The 17,437-nt window shown below is 48.1% G+C and overlaps 1 protein-coding gene across 2 annotated transcripts in view; it reads left to right on the plus strand.

The window, feature by feature from the left end:
* ZNF541 (zinc finger protein 541) overlaps positions 1-16,096 on the plus strand; it is a 45,864-nt gene extending 29,768 nt beyond the window's left edge. For both annotated transcript variants that reach the window (XM_083159856.1, XM_083159857.1), the window contains exons 11-16: positions 4,098-4,201; positions 5,505-5,580; positions 13,442-13,530; positions 13,700-13,846; positions 13,932-14,068; positions 15,193-16,096. In XM_083159856.1, coding sequence (XP_083015982.1) covers positions 4,098-4,201; positions 5,505-5,580; positions 13,442-13,530; positions 13,700-13,846; positions 13,932-14,068; positions 15,193-15,331 — 692 coding nt within the window. In that variant the 3' untranslated portion in view covers positions 15,332-16,096. The remainder of the gene's footprint in view (positions 1-4,097; positions 4,202-5,504; positions 5,581-13,441; positions 13,531-13,699; positions 13,847-13,931; positions 14,069-15,192) is intronic.
* Positions 16,097-17,437: the final 1,341 nt, after the last annotated feature.

Below are 17,437 nucleotides of genomic sequence, written 5' to 3' on the forward strand. Positions count from 1 at the left end.
TTACCTGGACTACGTCGCGCTGGGACAGGTGAGTATGGTTTCCTTCCACAGCTTTCTCCATGGATTTCGTCGGACCCGGACACCGGAAGCCATCGCCGACAGGGACGTCGACTTCAAGAAGGACGTCGACATGAAGAGGAACGCCGACACAGGACCGGAGGACATCAGGACCAGGGCTACCTACGGGAAGAAGATAGGTAAGTATTAGTATGTGTGGGCTTTGTATGTATTAAAGTTTTATTTTAAAAGTGTGTCAGTGTGTTTTGTGCACTATTTTTTTAACTGTGGAACTACAAGTGCCAGCGGGCCCTTTAATGCCCAGCAGGCAGGGACTTGTGGTTCTCCAAGTCCCAGCTTGCTGGGGAGGCTTGCTGGCACTTGTAGTGCCACAGTAAAAAACAATAGTTTTATCGGTACTTGTTTCCTATCTGGGCGCCCAGGTTTTCAACGTACGGCACCGTAATGAAATCGGATCGCATCGCATCGGATTCGGTACTCGATGATGTACGATGGCATACGATGCTATCCGATCCGATCCAATTTCATTTTAAATCGGATCGCATCGCATGCGGTGACGCGATCAACCCCGATTTTTACATTGGAATCAATGTTAAATGGTCCCTGAGACCCGATTTTACATTGATTTCAATGTAATAACCCCGCAAACCCACGATTTGTATAGGAAACCCCCCCCTGATGGTTTAAAATGCGCCTCCATTGTTAACTCCACCCCAGTATTGACGTCAACCCGAAGCGTGGCGAGCGCAGCGGTACGCGTCCTCCGACTTTTTCATACCCCCACTATCCACGTTGGCGTGGAGTTGAGAATAGAATAGTGTGGCGAGCGCAGCGATCCACCGAGCCCGAAGCGTGGCGAGCGCAGCGGATACCTGTGAAGCCCGCGAGGGGACACGGATACCTGTGAAGTATCCGCGTCCCTCGCGGGGCTCGCTGCGCTCGCCACGCTTCGGGCTCGGTGGCTCGCTGCGCTCGCCACACTATTCTATTCTCAACTCCACGCCGACGTGGATAGTGGGGGTATGAAAAAGTCGGAGGACGCGTACCGCCGCCGCTCGCCACGCTTCGGGTTGACGTCAATACTGGGGTGGCGTTAACAATGGAGGCGCATTTTAAACCATCAGGGGGGGTTTCCTATATATCCTATGGGCCAACCATAAAAGCGGGAACGAAATCGGATCGCATCGCATCGTTCAATATCGTGTATGTGCATTTGTGGTATCCGATGCGATGCAATCCGATTTTTATACGGAGAATAGCATGGTGCGCAATTAACGTAGCGGGCGCCCAGATAGGAAACAAGTACCGTTTTATCTATTTTTTTACACCATTTATCAGCTCGATGCCCACCGCCCAGGGGCATCGAGGACAGCACCAGGCTTCAGCCTGGTCAGGTAAGTCCTGGAGGGGGGGGACCCCTTCATTGGGGGGGTCCCCACTCCCCCAGGGCCCCTGGCCAGGCTGACTGGTCGGTAGGGTTAATGTTTTGGCCGCGGGACCTTATATTATAAGTGTCCCCCGGCTGTGACATTACCCTGCTGGCTGGTTGTGCCTGGGGCTGGTTCTTAAAATACGGGGGACCCCTAGTCATTTTGTCCCCCGTATTTTGGGAACCAGCCCCGGACCTGGAGCCTGGGGCTGGTTGTTAAAAATCGGGGATCCCCTATTTGTCGGGTTCCCTGATTTTTAATTACCGGCCCCGGCTCCTTCAGCCTGGTGCTGGTTACAGCTGTGGGGGGGACCCCACGCCGTTTTTTTTTTTTTTCATTTATTTATTTTTCTATATTTTTTTTACACCTTGCAGCCTGCACGGATCTGACTGATCCGTGCAGACTGCTAGAAATAATTCGTATATACGGCCGCTTATACGGATGGTTACACCATCGGAGGGTTACAAAGCAGTCGTATATGACTGCTTTGTAACTGACCCTCCGGAACACGAGTTTGCATACGACTTAAACAGTCGTATGCAACCGTAGGGGAAATACCAATACGAAAAACTAGGTTTTTCATATTGGTAAATTTCCCCCTTACTGTCTACCCTCTCTGTGTCACCCCTGTTTGTCTGCCCCTCCCCTTTAGAATATATGCACTCACGAGCAGGGCCCTCTTCCCTAATGTGCTTTTCTTTCTGTTACGTAAACCAAACTGATGGTACCAAATCCTGCGGTTTCTGCCACCATGATACTTATTCCAGTGTCCTCTGCTGATGCAGCTATGGTTATGTGCCCTGTACTTGTCCTCTATTGTATTCAACTGTAAGTCAATGTTTTGCTTATTCGTTTATGCACTATGCAATTGGTCGCTGCAGATCCCTTGTGGCGCCGTATAAATAATGGATAATAATAAGTAACAGATGTGTTTCCCAGATGGGGAGAGGGAACCTAGAAGCGGATCTTGAATAAAGGACGATCTGCAAGAATGTAAGGCACTAGAAGTGCCTCCAATTGAAATGAGTGCTCTGGTTGATGGCATTTTTGTTCTCAGCTCTAGCTGTTTACACCCAAACACCCGCATCCATGAGTACCCAAATGTATCCGAATCCCAAAGCATCCAAACTCGCCTGAGTGTGTGAACGTGCCCAAGCCAACTCCCAAATATCCAAGCATCTAAATGTGCCCGGACGTGCCCAAATGCACACGAACGTACCTGAACATAAAAGCGACTGAGTTCTTCAAAAACGATTCGTCGTGAAAATCGGCTGAAAAATCGCTGTAGAGTGTGGGCACCTTCAGTCTAGTGCCTGCGGGAGCTGGTCACATTTTTGGCTTCTCCTGTGAAGCAATGTTATTTAGCTAGGGATTCTTCTAGAAGCATGAGGAGGACATTGCAGAGGCTGCTCTGTCTGTCCACACCGGAGGAGCTGCCGGGGAGACCTCTCCGCCACTACGGGTGCAGGGTTCTCTAGTAGCGGTGGCGGTCGATGCTGTGGGGATTCCTTGGAATTACCAGTTTGTCTACTTGTTCCCTCCTTTTTCTTTGATTCATTGCCTTCTGTGAGGCATAAAGAGAGAACCTGTCAAGGTTCTGTTGGTGGCAATGGATTGGCTCGTCGGGCTTGTTATTCCAACCTACAGAGGCTTCTAATAGACCAGCCATGCGTCTACGTTTAACAGCATGCTTGAGACACAGGGGGATTCCTCTAGCAGTTACTGTGACCATGGTTAGTGCCCAAAAGGAGGTGCTCTCAAAACACTATCATCGCATCGCTTACATCTCCTGGTGTGAAAGTAGGAGGGGGGCCCCTCTGAGGTTTAAGGCGTCTCGTCTTCTGCTGTTCCTTCAGGCAGGCCTGCGGCTTCGTACCTCTAAGGTACAGGTTTCGGTACAGGTGTACGTTTTTTCCAGGGGGTGGTCCGGTTGCATCCTGTGTTTGTTCCACCCACGGCCCCATGTGATTCGGATCTTGGACCTTATGCTGGTCCACCTGCAATGCTGCAAAACTCGCATGTGGATGTAACGCTGGCCGCTCGCCCCCCCTGCCGAGTTCCCTGCACAGCTGCAAATGGATGTTTACCATAAACATCCATTTGCAGCCTTGGGTGCTGGGGCATAATCATTGATGTTCGCCGACCATTGAATGATTTCCCTAGCGCTCGCAGATGTAAGACACCTCTCTGAGTGTGCTGTACATGCGGGTCCCTGGTTCCAGGGGGCTGACAATGCACACTCTGCACCCATATAATTAAACTTACCCCTCTGGAGTCCGCCAGGGCTGCAGACAGAAATCACTGGAAAAGTAGCGTGGTTGCCATTTTCTCAGTGATTTTTACAGTAGAGCGGTCCCTGAGAATAAGGCTTGGGCACCATGCTCTCATAGTCCAGCTGCCAGAGTCAGCATCAATGCTGCTGGAGAAGAGAGGGGGGGGGGGGGACACGGATCCTGAGCACAAACCTCTCTTAATCCTCCCTTGCCTCAGCTCCCAGTATGGCAGTCTTTTCTGTCTGTAAATGAGGAAGTGATCATTAAACATCACTCTGTAATGTTGTGTAGAGACCGTTGCCTCTGAGTCTCTGACATACTGTACATGGGACTGTTGGTGCCGTCTCTGTAGTCATGTCTCCTCTTTTCTCCCCAGTTTACTTCCTCCTTAACCTGGCCTGTTCCAGCGCTGTACCAGGAGGGGGCAATAACCTGGAGTTCGCTCTGCACTGCCTGCACTTAACCCAGGGCAATGTCGTGGTGAGTCCTCTGTTACTTGCTTTATAAATCAGTGGTAATAATATAGGCCCTTATTCTGGTTGGTGCGGCCGGAGCCGCATATGCGGCTCCGACCGTGCAGGCGAATCCCCGCCTTCCATACGGATCGCCACGGCCGTCCGTACGCGGATATGTGGCGATCCGCATGAAATTGGACGGGGATACGCCTCCTCCATGGTGGGAGCAGCCCCTGCATTCGATGGTCGCCGAACATCGAATGCAGGGCCGCACGCTCCACCAGGTCCCGCAACACAAGACCACACGGACACTTGTCCGTGTGAAATCTTGTATGGGGGCGGGCAGCTGACATCCGGCGATGTCAGATGCCCGCCCCGTACCCACGCGTCACGGCCTCATTACCATGCATACGCCCCGCGTTTGCATGGGAACGCCCATGAAACGGGGGGCGTATGCATAGGGTAATGAGGTTAAGTAGCCCCTCACGCCCCTCTACGCCCCCTGTGCGGCGTATAGAGAATCCTTGCGGCGAAATCGCCTGCACATGCGCAGAGTGACCTCTGCACATGCGCAGAAGATAAACATCGGCGGCCCGTACGCAAGCGGGAATATCCGCACCGATCAGAATAAGGGCCATAGAATTAGATCAGCGTACTTGTACCTAACAGATTAATGATGCACGAGATGCCATGCTGATCTATCTCAGTGTGGGCAGTAAGGTATCAGGGGTATGGGTCATATGGTCGACCTAAAGATGGTCGACTACACTAGGTCGACATAGTGAAAAGTCGACAGGGGTCTATGTCGACATGGGACAAGGTTGACATGTTATTAGGTCGACACAAGCATTAGGTCGACGTGGCCTATGTCGACAGTCAAAAGGTCGACATGGGTTTTTCCACAGTTTTTTTACCCGAATGTCAACACAGTCGACATGGACGAAGGATAAAGTGCACCGCATCGCTCACTGTGCTCGCCATGCTTCGGGCACGGTGCCTTGCTAGGCATACTATTTTATTCTCCCACCACGCCCTAGTGGATGGTAGGGCATGAAATACCGCCTGTCGGCACATGTCAGTTAAAAAAAAACATGTCGACCTTTAAACTGTTGACCTAGACCATGTCGACCTAATGCTTGTATCAACCTAGTCCCATGTCGACCTAGACCCCTGTCGACCTTTCAGTATGTGGACCTAGTGGTGTCGACCATCTTTAGGCCGACCATATGACCGTATCCCGGTACCAGTAATTAAGCGCAGCACTTCCTGTTCCCCTGCCTGTATCTGGTCCAAGCATATGACTCATTAGCAAATTCATTCATTTATAGGAAGCCGTGGACAAGCTCTTACTTAAGGAACCTAAGCAATATCTGCCTGGGTGGCTGGCAGATTATCACTACGCTGGTAGGTGAAATGTAACCTGGCATCCTTGCACGTTTTTTATTTTTCTTCAAAAAAGTGTTTTTTTTTCATACTTTACTAGAAGTGGGCATAGAGTAGGTCGACCATAAGCTTATGTCGACCTTTTCCCAATGCAATGTCAGCAGTCCAATCAATGTACCTTTTGCAGGATATCAGTCTGTCCCTAATGGTTTTCCTGGAGAAATGGCCTCACTGGCTCCATCGGACAGGACCGAATTTGTTCTTGTACACATTCCCTCGCATCTTAGAGAGGGAATGCGGGGAGAGGGGGGGGGGGGGGGGTGGCGAGTTCTCCGCTAGGCTGTGTACAGGCTGAATCAGGCCCTGTGTGTGCAGGTACCTTCTGTATAGTACAAGGCTTGGGGGCCCAACAGATAGCTGTGACCCTCTGTGCTGACTTCCAAGAGTAGCAGAAAATATCTTCTGGGATTCAGCTCCTCATCTAACCTGTGGGGAAAAATACTAAAAACTAAGAGCCTTAGGCAGGGAGCCTGGGTGTCCGGACTGATCGTAGACTCATGATAGACAGTCATATGGTTGACCACTAGTGGTCGACTGGGTTTAAAAGTCGACAGGCAATAGGTCGACGTGGTCAAAAGGTCACCATGAAAAATGTCGACATGAAAAAGAGAATAAAATAGTGTGCCCAGCGCAGCGATGCACCGAGCCAGAAGCATAGCGAGCGCAGCGAGCCATGCAAGGGGACACGGTACACATAGGGCGGTATTCAATGAGAATACCTGCGAGGTGCAGCGAATCCTTTTTAGGATTCGATGCACATTCGCCACGTTCCGGAGCCGGCGGGCTCCGGTATTCAACGTGTCAGGGGCTCGCTGCCCCTGACCGGCGAATATGAGCTCCTGCGGCGATTGCCGCAGGGAGGCTGAGGACGGTGCCAGGCAGAGAGATGGAAGTCTCTCTGCCTGCCCCAGAACTTTGTGGGGGGTTAGGTGGGCTCCCCGGGTGCCAGGCAGCACAGGCTGCCCCCCGGGGGTGCCAGCAGGGGAGCGTATATTCACTACACACGATCGTAACGATCGGGTGCAGTGAATATATGAATATGTAATGAGCGGCTCAGCTCCGGCCCCCTGCTGGATGCTGTGTAAAAAAAAAAAATATTTTTTTTAAAATTAAATATATATTCATGTGCTTACAGCACATGAATAAAAATAGCATGCCCCTCCTCAGAATAAAATTCCTGTTTTTTTGACACCAAATGTAAAAAACAAAACACTTTATTTTAAAAGTTCACCTTCCACTTCACCATAAAAAGATAGCGATTGCTACTCGGTGAATCATGGTGAAAAAAACCTTGAAATGTATTCGCCATGTGGTCATTGAATAGGGTGATTCACCGTTTTAGTCAGAAATTCGCCAAACAGCACAAATTCGCCATAAAAACATGGCGAATCAGGCTCATTGAATACCGCCCTTAGACAGTGTCCATTTCGACCTATGTCGACATAGACACCCTAAAAACATTAAACACTCATGTCAACCTTTTTCTATATAGACCTTTTGAATGTCGACCATATAACCATGTCGACCTTTAGACCCTTTTGACTGTCGACCATTATTGGTCAACCAGATGACGGTCTATGATGAGACCGTCTATGATGCATACCATAACCAGGAGCCTGGATGTGTTCACAAAATCTTTCCCTCTGGCATCAGAATCAGCTTTATTGGCCAGGTATACTTGCGCATACTAGGAATTTGGTTTGGATTGCTGTGCAACAGGCAGTTACAGTAGGTCACAGTTAGACTGACAGTACAGATATACATAACACACACAGGTATACGCTGGATGTACCCTGGGGATTATAGACGCAGGGAACATATACCCGCCGAGCTGCACAGCACGTAGGCAACCACTAGCGGCGCCACTGGTCGTTGCAGCAGCCAAGTAGGTAACAGTATAAGCAGAGACAGTACAGTTATCACACAGGGAACATATTCATGATCATATACCCGCCGAGCTGTACAGCACATAGGCAGCCATCAGCGGCGCCACTGGTCGTTGCAGCAGCCAAGTAGGTAACAGTATAAGCAGAGACAGTACAGTTATCACACAGGGAACATATTCATGATCATATACCCGCCGAGCTGTACAGCACATAGGCAGCCATCAGCGGCGCCCCTGGTCTTCGCAACAGCCAGGCAGGCAACAATACAAGCAGACAGTACAGACACAGTACAGATTGCTGTGCATTGTGCTAGACAGGGGAGACACGGGAGTTACCTATGGCTGAGTGCACAGTTCCTAGACAGCCAGCAGTGGCGCCATCTTGGTTATAGTTACTTCCAGGTTAGCAGCACGGCCTGAGCAGGCCATTTTTCCATATTCAGCAAGTTTTTTGGCTGAGTCCTGATCTACTGGGAAGCTGAGGGTTTTTCAGCGTGTCCATGGGCCTTAGTTGGGGATGTGCTGAGGGGTGGGCCAGAGTGGGGGGTGTGGGGGGTGTGGTGAGGTTAGGCCAGGAGCTGAGGCTGGGCCTTCCTTGGGTTGCAGGCCCATTGCCTTCCCTCCTCCTCTGTGGTTCTCCTCACGGACCACTGCTGTATTTGTCCAGGGGGTCCTGCAGGCCGGGATACTCCCCCACTGGGGTCACAGTCAGGGGTCTCCAGGTCGGCGGGACATTCTCTGTTCATTCACAGAGGGATGGGGGAGGGGGGGGAATGGAGCATGGCTGTAGTTCGAACCTGCTGACCACATTGCTCTCCGCACCGGGGCACCACTGCTGGCTCACTGCTATGCTCCCCCCACAGTGTTCTCCAACAGACGACTTCTCCCCCATCAGGCCAGCGGATCCTCCAGGCCGCGAGACTCCTCAGCAGGGATACTGTCGGACAGCGCTGCCCATCTCCAAGCCGGGGGGACCACATTTGTCGTTGAGGGGCATTGCAGCATCATCGCCGCCGCAAGGTGGACGGCCGCAGGGTGGATGGCTGCCTACTACCCGCTGGAGCATCTCCTCTCTGGGGGCTGAGGATGGGAGCTTCACGTGCATGCGACCATCCCCAGCACTAAAAAAGAAAAAAAAAGTCAGGTTAACCTGACCTTATAGCACCGGTGTTACATCTCCATAACCAAACCCACATTGGTGATTAATCTCTACATATACCATGCTAGGAGCAAAGTCAGACGGCCATTAATTGTGTGCAGGGGATCCTGGGGATCACCACATGTAGGTCAGACTCATGCAAATCCTAGCCAGTAGTGCGCATCCACATTCTACATACACAGTAACACGTTTTTCCAGGGCCCTGATTGGATGTCAGAGGAAATGGGATTTTGCACTCATGTTAAAGCTTTTTCTTTATTTATTTTCGATGTTATCCTTGCTTGTACTGTGGTTCACGTTTCATCTCCCCTTGTTCCTTGGTTGATTCTTCCCTTTGAGGCTTTGTAAGGAAGCTACTGAACTCTCAGATAACCACTGGAATATAGAGGGGAGTGAGCGTGACCCTTTAGTGACCAAGTTCCTGTGCTGTATCTTTACATGCCCATTGCACCCAAAGAATCAACATGAGTATGATATCAATGTTCCCTTATTTCTTGTAGTCACACTATTGAATCGTGCATCAGCCCTATGGCAGGTGCAGGTTCTCCAGTGTGAACATGGTCCGTTCCCATAACCACTTTCTGCGACACGCCTCTGGCACTCCCATAGGGTGCAACATCCCTCCATGTGCCTTTTTAGCCACTCCCCTGTTACCTCCCCATTACCATCCAGGGAATCCCCTCACACTTCTACTACTGTGTGTACAAAATTATACTGTGACAAAAATGGGGACATACACATGTTGCAAATATACTATAAACCGCCCATCAATGGTGGTCTATACTATATGTAGCCCTTCAGTGGTGGTCTACACTATATACAGCCCATCAGTGGTGGTCTACACTATATACCGGTCATCAATGGCGGTGTACACTATATACAGCCCATTAATGGTGTTCTACACTATATACTGCCATTCAGGGGTGGTCTACACTATAAACGTCCCATCAATGGCGGTCTGTACTATAAACAACCCATCAGTGGTGGTCTACCTTATATACAGCACATCAGTGATGGTCTACACTATATACAGCCCATCAATGGCGGTCTACACTATATACAGCCCATTAATGGTATTCTACACAATATACTACCATTCAGGGGTTGTCTACACTATAAATGTCCCATCAATGGCGGTCTGTACTATAAACAACCCATCAGTGGTGGTCTACCTTATATACAGCCCATCAATGGCGGTCTACACTATATACAGCCCATTAATGGTGTTCTACACAATATACTACCATTCAGGGGTGGTCTACACTATAAAAGTCCCATCAATGACGGTCTGTACTATAAACAACCCATCAGTGGCGGTCTACCTTATATACAGCACATCAGTGGTGGTCTACACTATATACAGCCCTTTAGTGGTGGTCTATACTATATACAGCCCTTCAGTGGTGGTCTATACTATAAATGTCCCATCAGTGGTGGTCTATACTATAAATGTCCCATCAGTGGTGGTCTATACTATAAATGTCCCATCAGTGGTGGTCTATACTATAAATGTCCCATCAGTGGTGGTCTATACTATAAATGTCCCATCAGTGGTGGTCTATACTATAAATGTCCCATCAGTGGTGGTCTATACTATAAATGTCCCATCAGTGGTGGTCTATACTATAAATGTCCCATCAGTGGCGGTCTATACTATAAACAGACCATCAATTTGCAATAGTTGGAAAAACCAGCGCTATAGTAAAATTTGCTTCAATTAGTGATTGTAGCGACACAGAATCAGATGGATCCAAGTCCTACTTCCACGCATCCAGGCAAAACCGCAGGTGCAGGGATAGAAGAAACGGCTAGGGTCTGATTAACCCCTAATTGGCAGACACTTACTTCTAGGTTCTGCCCCGCGTTCATATAATGGTTTCTTTATATCTTCTACCACTATAAACATCCACGTCTGTAAATATACACTGATGTGACACTTACTTAATAATACTGCCACGCGTTCACGTAGCAGGTTCTTTTCAATCAGGACCCCGAACTTCAAAGGTAAAAAAGACTTTATTGTCCGAATAGCCTGGAATCCAAACGGCAACAAGGGGAATACAAACAGGTAGGAGGAATGAGGTGGTGACGAGACAGGTGTCCGATGGACCGGTCACAAGCGCTGCAGACGCTGGAGATTTAGAAGCACCTATCGTCCTCAGATGTACGCCTCCGTCCTCCTCATAGATCGGCTGCACAAATAAATTACAGGAACGGCATCAACGCGTTTCGGAAAGTTGTTTTCCTTTATCAAGATAGGCCGTGTTCATTCCCGGGCTCCTTTTTAAAGGTTGGTCAGCTGGTCATGTGATTTTCACCTTCCAATAGGAATACCTAGCCCTGCTCGTAATGCATCTCATATCTGACTCCTATTCGTCATGTCATATATGTTAATACAGTACACAATTCTATGAGTTTATAAACTTTTATACAATGATTAAAAAAGTACAGTAGTTTAAAAAACATATCACAATTATACACTAAAAATGTTATCTATCTAAAACCCGGTAACAGCATTAATTTGCTGGGCATTAAGAACGGAAAGAAACAGCGCTTGTGACCGGTCCATCGGACACCTGTCTCGTCACCACCTCATTCCTCCTGCCTGTTTGTATTCCCCTTGTTGCCGTTTGGATTCCAGGCTTTTCGGACAATAAAGTATTTTTTACCTTTGAATTTCGGGGTCCTGATTGAAAAGAACCTGCTACGTGAACGCGTGGCCGTATTATTAAGTAAGTGTCACATCAGTGTATATTTACAGACGTGGATGTTTATAGTGGTAGAAGATATAAAGAAACCATTATATGAACGCGGGGCAGAACCTAGAAGTAAGTGTCTGCCAATTAGGGGTTAATCAGACCCTAGCCGTTTCTTCTATCCCTGCACCTGCGGTTTTGCCTGGATGCGTGGAAGTAGGAATTGGATCCATCTGATTCTGTGTCGCTACAATCACTAATTGAAGCAAATTTTACTATAGCGCTGGTTTTTCCAACTATTGCAAATTGTATCTCTTGGATTTCTTGTTGGGGAGATTGATGGTCCCCAGGAATTTACCAGCTGCACTATTCCTGCGCCTGATCAAAAGTAATTGTTGTATTTTTCCAGACCATCAGTGGTGGTCTACACTATATACAGCCCTTCAGTGGTGGTCTATATTATAAATGTCCCATCAGTGGCGGTTTATACTATAAACAGCCCTTCAATGCTGGTCTGCACTATTAACAGCCCATCAGTGGCAGTCTACACTATATACAGCACATCAATGGTGGTCTAAACTATATACAGTCCATCAGTGGCCATCCATACTATAAACATCCCATCAGTGGTGGTCTACACTATATACAGCCCTTCAGTGGTGGTCTATACTATAAATGTCCCATCAGTGGTGGTCTACACTATATAAAGCCCATCAGTGGTTGTCTACACTATACACGGCCCATCAGTGGTGGTCTACACTATGCACGACCCATCAGTGGTGGTCTACACTATATACAGCCTATCAGTGGTGGTCTACACTATATACAGCCCATGAGTGGTGGTCTACACTATATACAGCCCATCACTGGTGGTCTACACTATACACAGCCCATCAGTGGTGGTCTACACTATACACTGCCCATCAGTGGTGGTCTACACTATACACGGCCCATCAGTGGTGTTCTACACTATGCACGGCCCATCAGTGGTGGTCTACACTATACACGGCCCATCAGTGGTGGTCTATACTATAAATGTCCCATCAGTGGTGGTCTACACTATATAAAGCCCATCAGTGGTGGTCTACACTATACACGGCCCATCAGTGGTGGTCTACACTATACACGGCCCATCAGTGGTGTTCTACACTATGCACGGCCCATCAGTGGTGGTCTACACTATACACGGCCCATCAGTGGTGGTCTACACTATACACGGCCCATCAGTGGTGTTCTACACTATGCACGGCCCATCAGTGGTGGTCTACACTATACACTGCCCATCAGTGGTGTTCTACACTATAAACGGCCCATCAGTGGTGTTCTACACTATGCACGGCCCATCAGTGGTGGTCTACACTATACACGGCCCATCAGTGGTGTTCTACACTATGCACGGCCCATCAGTGGTGGTCTACACTATATACAGCCTATCAGTGGTGGTCTACACTATATACAGCCCATGAGTGGTGGTCTACACTATACACAGCCCATCAGTGGCTGTCTATACTATAAACAGACCATTAGGGGCCAACTATATTATAAATGTCCCATGAGTGGTGGTCTACACTATGGGCCTGATTCTGGTTGGCTCGCAAAGCAGCGGTAGTTCGTGTCTCGGGGAGCCATGTAATACCAGTCCACCCCCCGCTAAATGCTGAATGTCCCCACAGCACTGCGAATGGTTTGCATAAACATCTAATGATTTCTGTAGCCCACATTAATTGTTAGCCTTTGGTGACCAATAGATTTGCTCTGAGAACAGGGTGGGCAGCTGACATCCGGTGACGTCAGCCGGCCGGCCCCGGAAGGCAGATGCCCCCACCCCCTACGCCCAGCCTTTTCCAGGTTCGAGGGCCTCAGAGACTAAGCAAGTCTCTGAAGGCGCCCGTAGAAAAGACCTGCACATGTACATATTCGCTGATCTTCACCATCAAACTCCCCGTACGAACGAGGCAGTTCGGTAATCAGAATTACCCCCTATAAACAGCCGGCAGGTATGGCTTAGTCCACTTACTAATTAGTAATGAACAACGTTTCCACTCCAGAAGCATTGTGTAATATATATCTGTTGGCACACAGGATCAGATTACTGGTCACCAGCAGAGAGACGGCAGTATAAGAAGGCTTACGCCAAGAACAGAAAGGATTTCTCCTATATTCAGTCACTGGTGAGAAGAAAGGGGGGGGGGGGGGGGTATATAACATCTTATCTCTATATTCTGTTACATTAAATCAGCTACAGAACAGAAAACATGAATGTTCCACCATACATCTTTATTTTCATGATAGTTGTAGAGCGTCACTATTGTACTATATGACATATTAATGATGTTGTAGCTTCCTCAGAAGACTGTGTACCAGTGTGTGGAGTATTACTATACATGGAAGAAGATCATTAACTTCGATAGACAGCGGACTTCGACTACAGGACAAGGATCCATTAATGAGCAGAGTTACGATGGAGACAAGTGTGGAGGCAGCATGGTAAGGCAAGGACAGAAGTCACCGCTCCGGCCTCCAGCATTTGTCTCTAGCTGCTAAAACCAGACTTCGGTGTATTCTTTTGCAGAAAGTACTGTACTATGGAGTCAATAACACCACCAGGACACAGGAGCCAGAGCCTCAGGAGGCGTTACATTGCAGCCCGCAGGACATCGGAGGCCGGACAGAACCTCTCCGAGAGTTTGCATGCACAGAGTGTGACAGGTATTGGGTCTTCCAGCAGAGGGCAGCTTAAGAAGTAGATTATATCTAAGCTGCAGCCTAGGGATAATATGCAAATAAGACACTCTTTTCCAAGCCAATAGGGTTCTGGGATATTGCATTTATGTCAACCAGAGGGTTTTAAAGTAAGTAAGTTTTATTTATATAGCGCACGTTCTCCAACAGTACTCAAGGCTCTGTAAAGGGTGACACAATTTTGGGTTGAGATAAAATGTAAATGTATATAGTGGCAGATACTCAATTAGTTTAATGTTATTTATTTATTACCAGTTTCTTATATAGCACACACATTCCGCAGCGCTTTACAGAGAATATTTGAACACTCACATCAGTCCCTGCCCCAGTGGAGCTTACAATCTATATTCCCTACCACATATACACGCACACACAGACAATCTAGGGTTAATTTTTGTTGGAAGCCAATTAGCCTACCAGTATATTTTTGGATTGTGGGAGGAAACCGGAGTACCCGGAGTAAACCCACGCAAGCACGGGGAGAATATACAAACTCCGCACAGTTAGAGCCATGATGGGGATCGAACCCATGACCTCAGTGCTGTGAGGAAACATTGACACAAATAAATCATGGGATTTTTGTTGCATGAATTGGATTAGATCAGTTATGTAGATGTCATATTATCAGGCTTAGCGGCTCTCATCAGTGTGACCGGAAATGATATAATAAAAACATTTACGTCTTATTGGTTACTGTGGGTTCCACACTTTGGCCCTTATTCAGATCTGAATGCAGTACAAATTTGTTTGGAAAATGGGCAAAACCATGTGCACTGCAGGTGGGGCAGATGTAACATGTGCAGAGAGAGTTAAATTTGGGTGGGGTGTGTTGAAACTAAAATCTAAATTGCAGTATAAAAATAATGCAGCCAGTATTTACCCTGCACAGAAAGAAAATAACTCACACAAATTTAACTCTCTCTGCACATGTTACATCTGCCCCATCTGCAGTGCACATGGTTTTGCCCATTTTCCAAACAAATTTGTACTGCGATCAGATCTGAATAAAGGCCTTTGTGAGCATATAGTCTACAATCAGCTTCCTGTAATAACAGTAAATGTAACCATTCCGTAACCTGGACTCTCCTTAGGGTGTTTGACCGGGTGAAGAGCAGGAACGCTCATATGAAGCTACATAGGCAACGAGAGAGGACATTTCACTTCGCTCACGAAGGACGGTGGATTTCCAAGCAGGTTCCAACCCCTTCTGATATCAGTCTCGTGCTATGACAGCACCAGCAGATGTACTTTGTATGCACACCGACCAGCTAACACCCACAGGTTTATATAGAGTTCCTGTGATACTATTATATTAACCTATCAGGCAGTATTGAGACCAGGATCTATATGAAGTGTGGTGCTAGAATAGTGTTCATTCTAGAGCCCTGCACCTTTCAAAACCAGCGCAGTTCCTGCCTGTAGTGTCTCTCTCTCTGTGCTGTGGTGATTCTAGCACAATTAATGCAGAGATACATACCAAACTGTGCTAGCAGAACCAAAGCATAAATATAAACCCCAAGAATGGTCCTGTTTAGTAATTATAGCTAAATACAGGTCTCCAGTGCTTTTAGTTTGGTAGTTGTAGGAATGGGATTCCAAGCATCTGCTTAAAGACACTAGTACCTTTAATGTTGGGCAGCAGTCCAGCACCTGCACTGCCGCTCCTACTGACCATTATTACAGCTGCTAGTCTACCAGATTATCGCCTAGCTGTTTGAACGTCACGGAACAAAGGAATTACACATCTTCTCCTCTAACACCATGAACAGATTTCAGAACTCCCACAAAAGACGGTCATTTGCTATGACAAGCGGAGGAGTAAAGTACTGGGAGGGGCAGTGTCTGGTCTATCGTCAGAGCCCAATTTTATAGTTAACCTTAAAAGTTATTATCTTTAGGTTTAAAATAAAGTTTCTTCATTTTAAAAAGATTTTAGTTTTAAACAGTGTTTATTCCCATTAAAAGTTTGCAGAATAAAAGGGATTTGTAAGACAAGGGTGCGTTTTTATATATCATTTATAGAAAGACAACATAGGCTGCATTTGACCAGATGAGAAACACACCCCTATAGTAAAGCAATGCTCCTAAACCCGGGTTCTTGGGCCTTATTCTGGTTCATTCGCTCGTACGCAAATTTGCACAGGGACCGATGTTTTGCACATGCGCAGCAGCATTTCTGCACATTTGTACTCGCTGGGTGCGTGCGAACTCGGCGAGAAGGCTGGTCGCTGGGTGCACACTTCCAGCCTTGTGAGCGAGGGGTGGAGACGTACCTAGGGTTGCTGGGCTGGGCCATTACCATATGTGTACGCCCTTTGTTTCATGGGCTTTCCCATTAAAACGCTGGGTGGACACATGCTAACGCGGACGTGACGCACATACGTGCATTTCTTCGCTTATATGTACGAGTCAGCTGGACCACCTATACATATGCGGGCGCCTTCACCATCATTCAATGGTCGGCGACCATCGAAAGATAAGGGAGGTTCCCACTGGCATGCGAATGGATGTTCGTTCGTTCGTGCAAGCCTTGCGAACGAATTCGGCATGCGAATGGATGGTGCGGGCTAACCATTCTCAAGGCGGGGTTTGCTTCATTTGTAAGGGTGCGTGCACGTGTCTGAGCGAATGAACCAGAATAGGGCCTTTTATCTCAATTTAAAAATGGAAGAGTCCTGGAACAGAATGACTTTATCAGAGAGCACCATTCAAACCCTGCGCTCTACTTGCTTCATTCAGGCCCTATAGTAGCGGCTTCCTTTGGTGTGCAGTAAGGGCCTGTTGGGGGGGGGGGTGCATTATGTTGGAGTGATGAGAACATGATCTGCGCCAGGAGGTGGAGATTTTGGTTTCATTCTGCAAAAGCAGCAAAAAACGCCGCTTACTGAGAGCTGAAACGCCACCCTACTGAACACCCGCCCCCCCCTGCCGACCAATCCCCTCGGTACCATGCAAGGGCATGCGTCCGCTAGCAGGAGAAGTCACGCAATGGTCACGGACATCAAATAATTTTTCCTGCCTTCAGAAATAAAAGTCAGTTGAAACTGACTTTAGTTCCCTTCGGTGTCCGCCGTAGAGGGGGGCGGGCTCTGACATCCTGTGATGTCAGGTGCCCGCCCCTGGCAGGCATCCTCCCCACCTACCTACCCTATGGGAATGCCCAGCATTTCATGATGACACCCATGAGACGCCTAAGGCCCGCCCTCCCTGCGAGGTGTGTAACTCTCCAGAGATGTTTGTTGCCGGGGTCTGCAAATATGCGCTTATGCATTCGCAGACACCCCACCATTGGAACGGGGCCCAATTCACCCCATTCCGAGGCAACGTAAATCACTC

Source organism: Crinia signifera, chromosome 9 (genome assembly GCF_055691185.1).
Source record: "Crinia signifera chromosome 9, ASM5569118v1, whole genome shotgun sequence".
Taxonomy (NCBI): domain Eukaryota; kingdom Metazoa; phylum Chordata; class Amphibia; order Anura; family Myobatrachidae; genus Crinia; species Crinia signifera.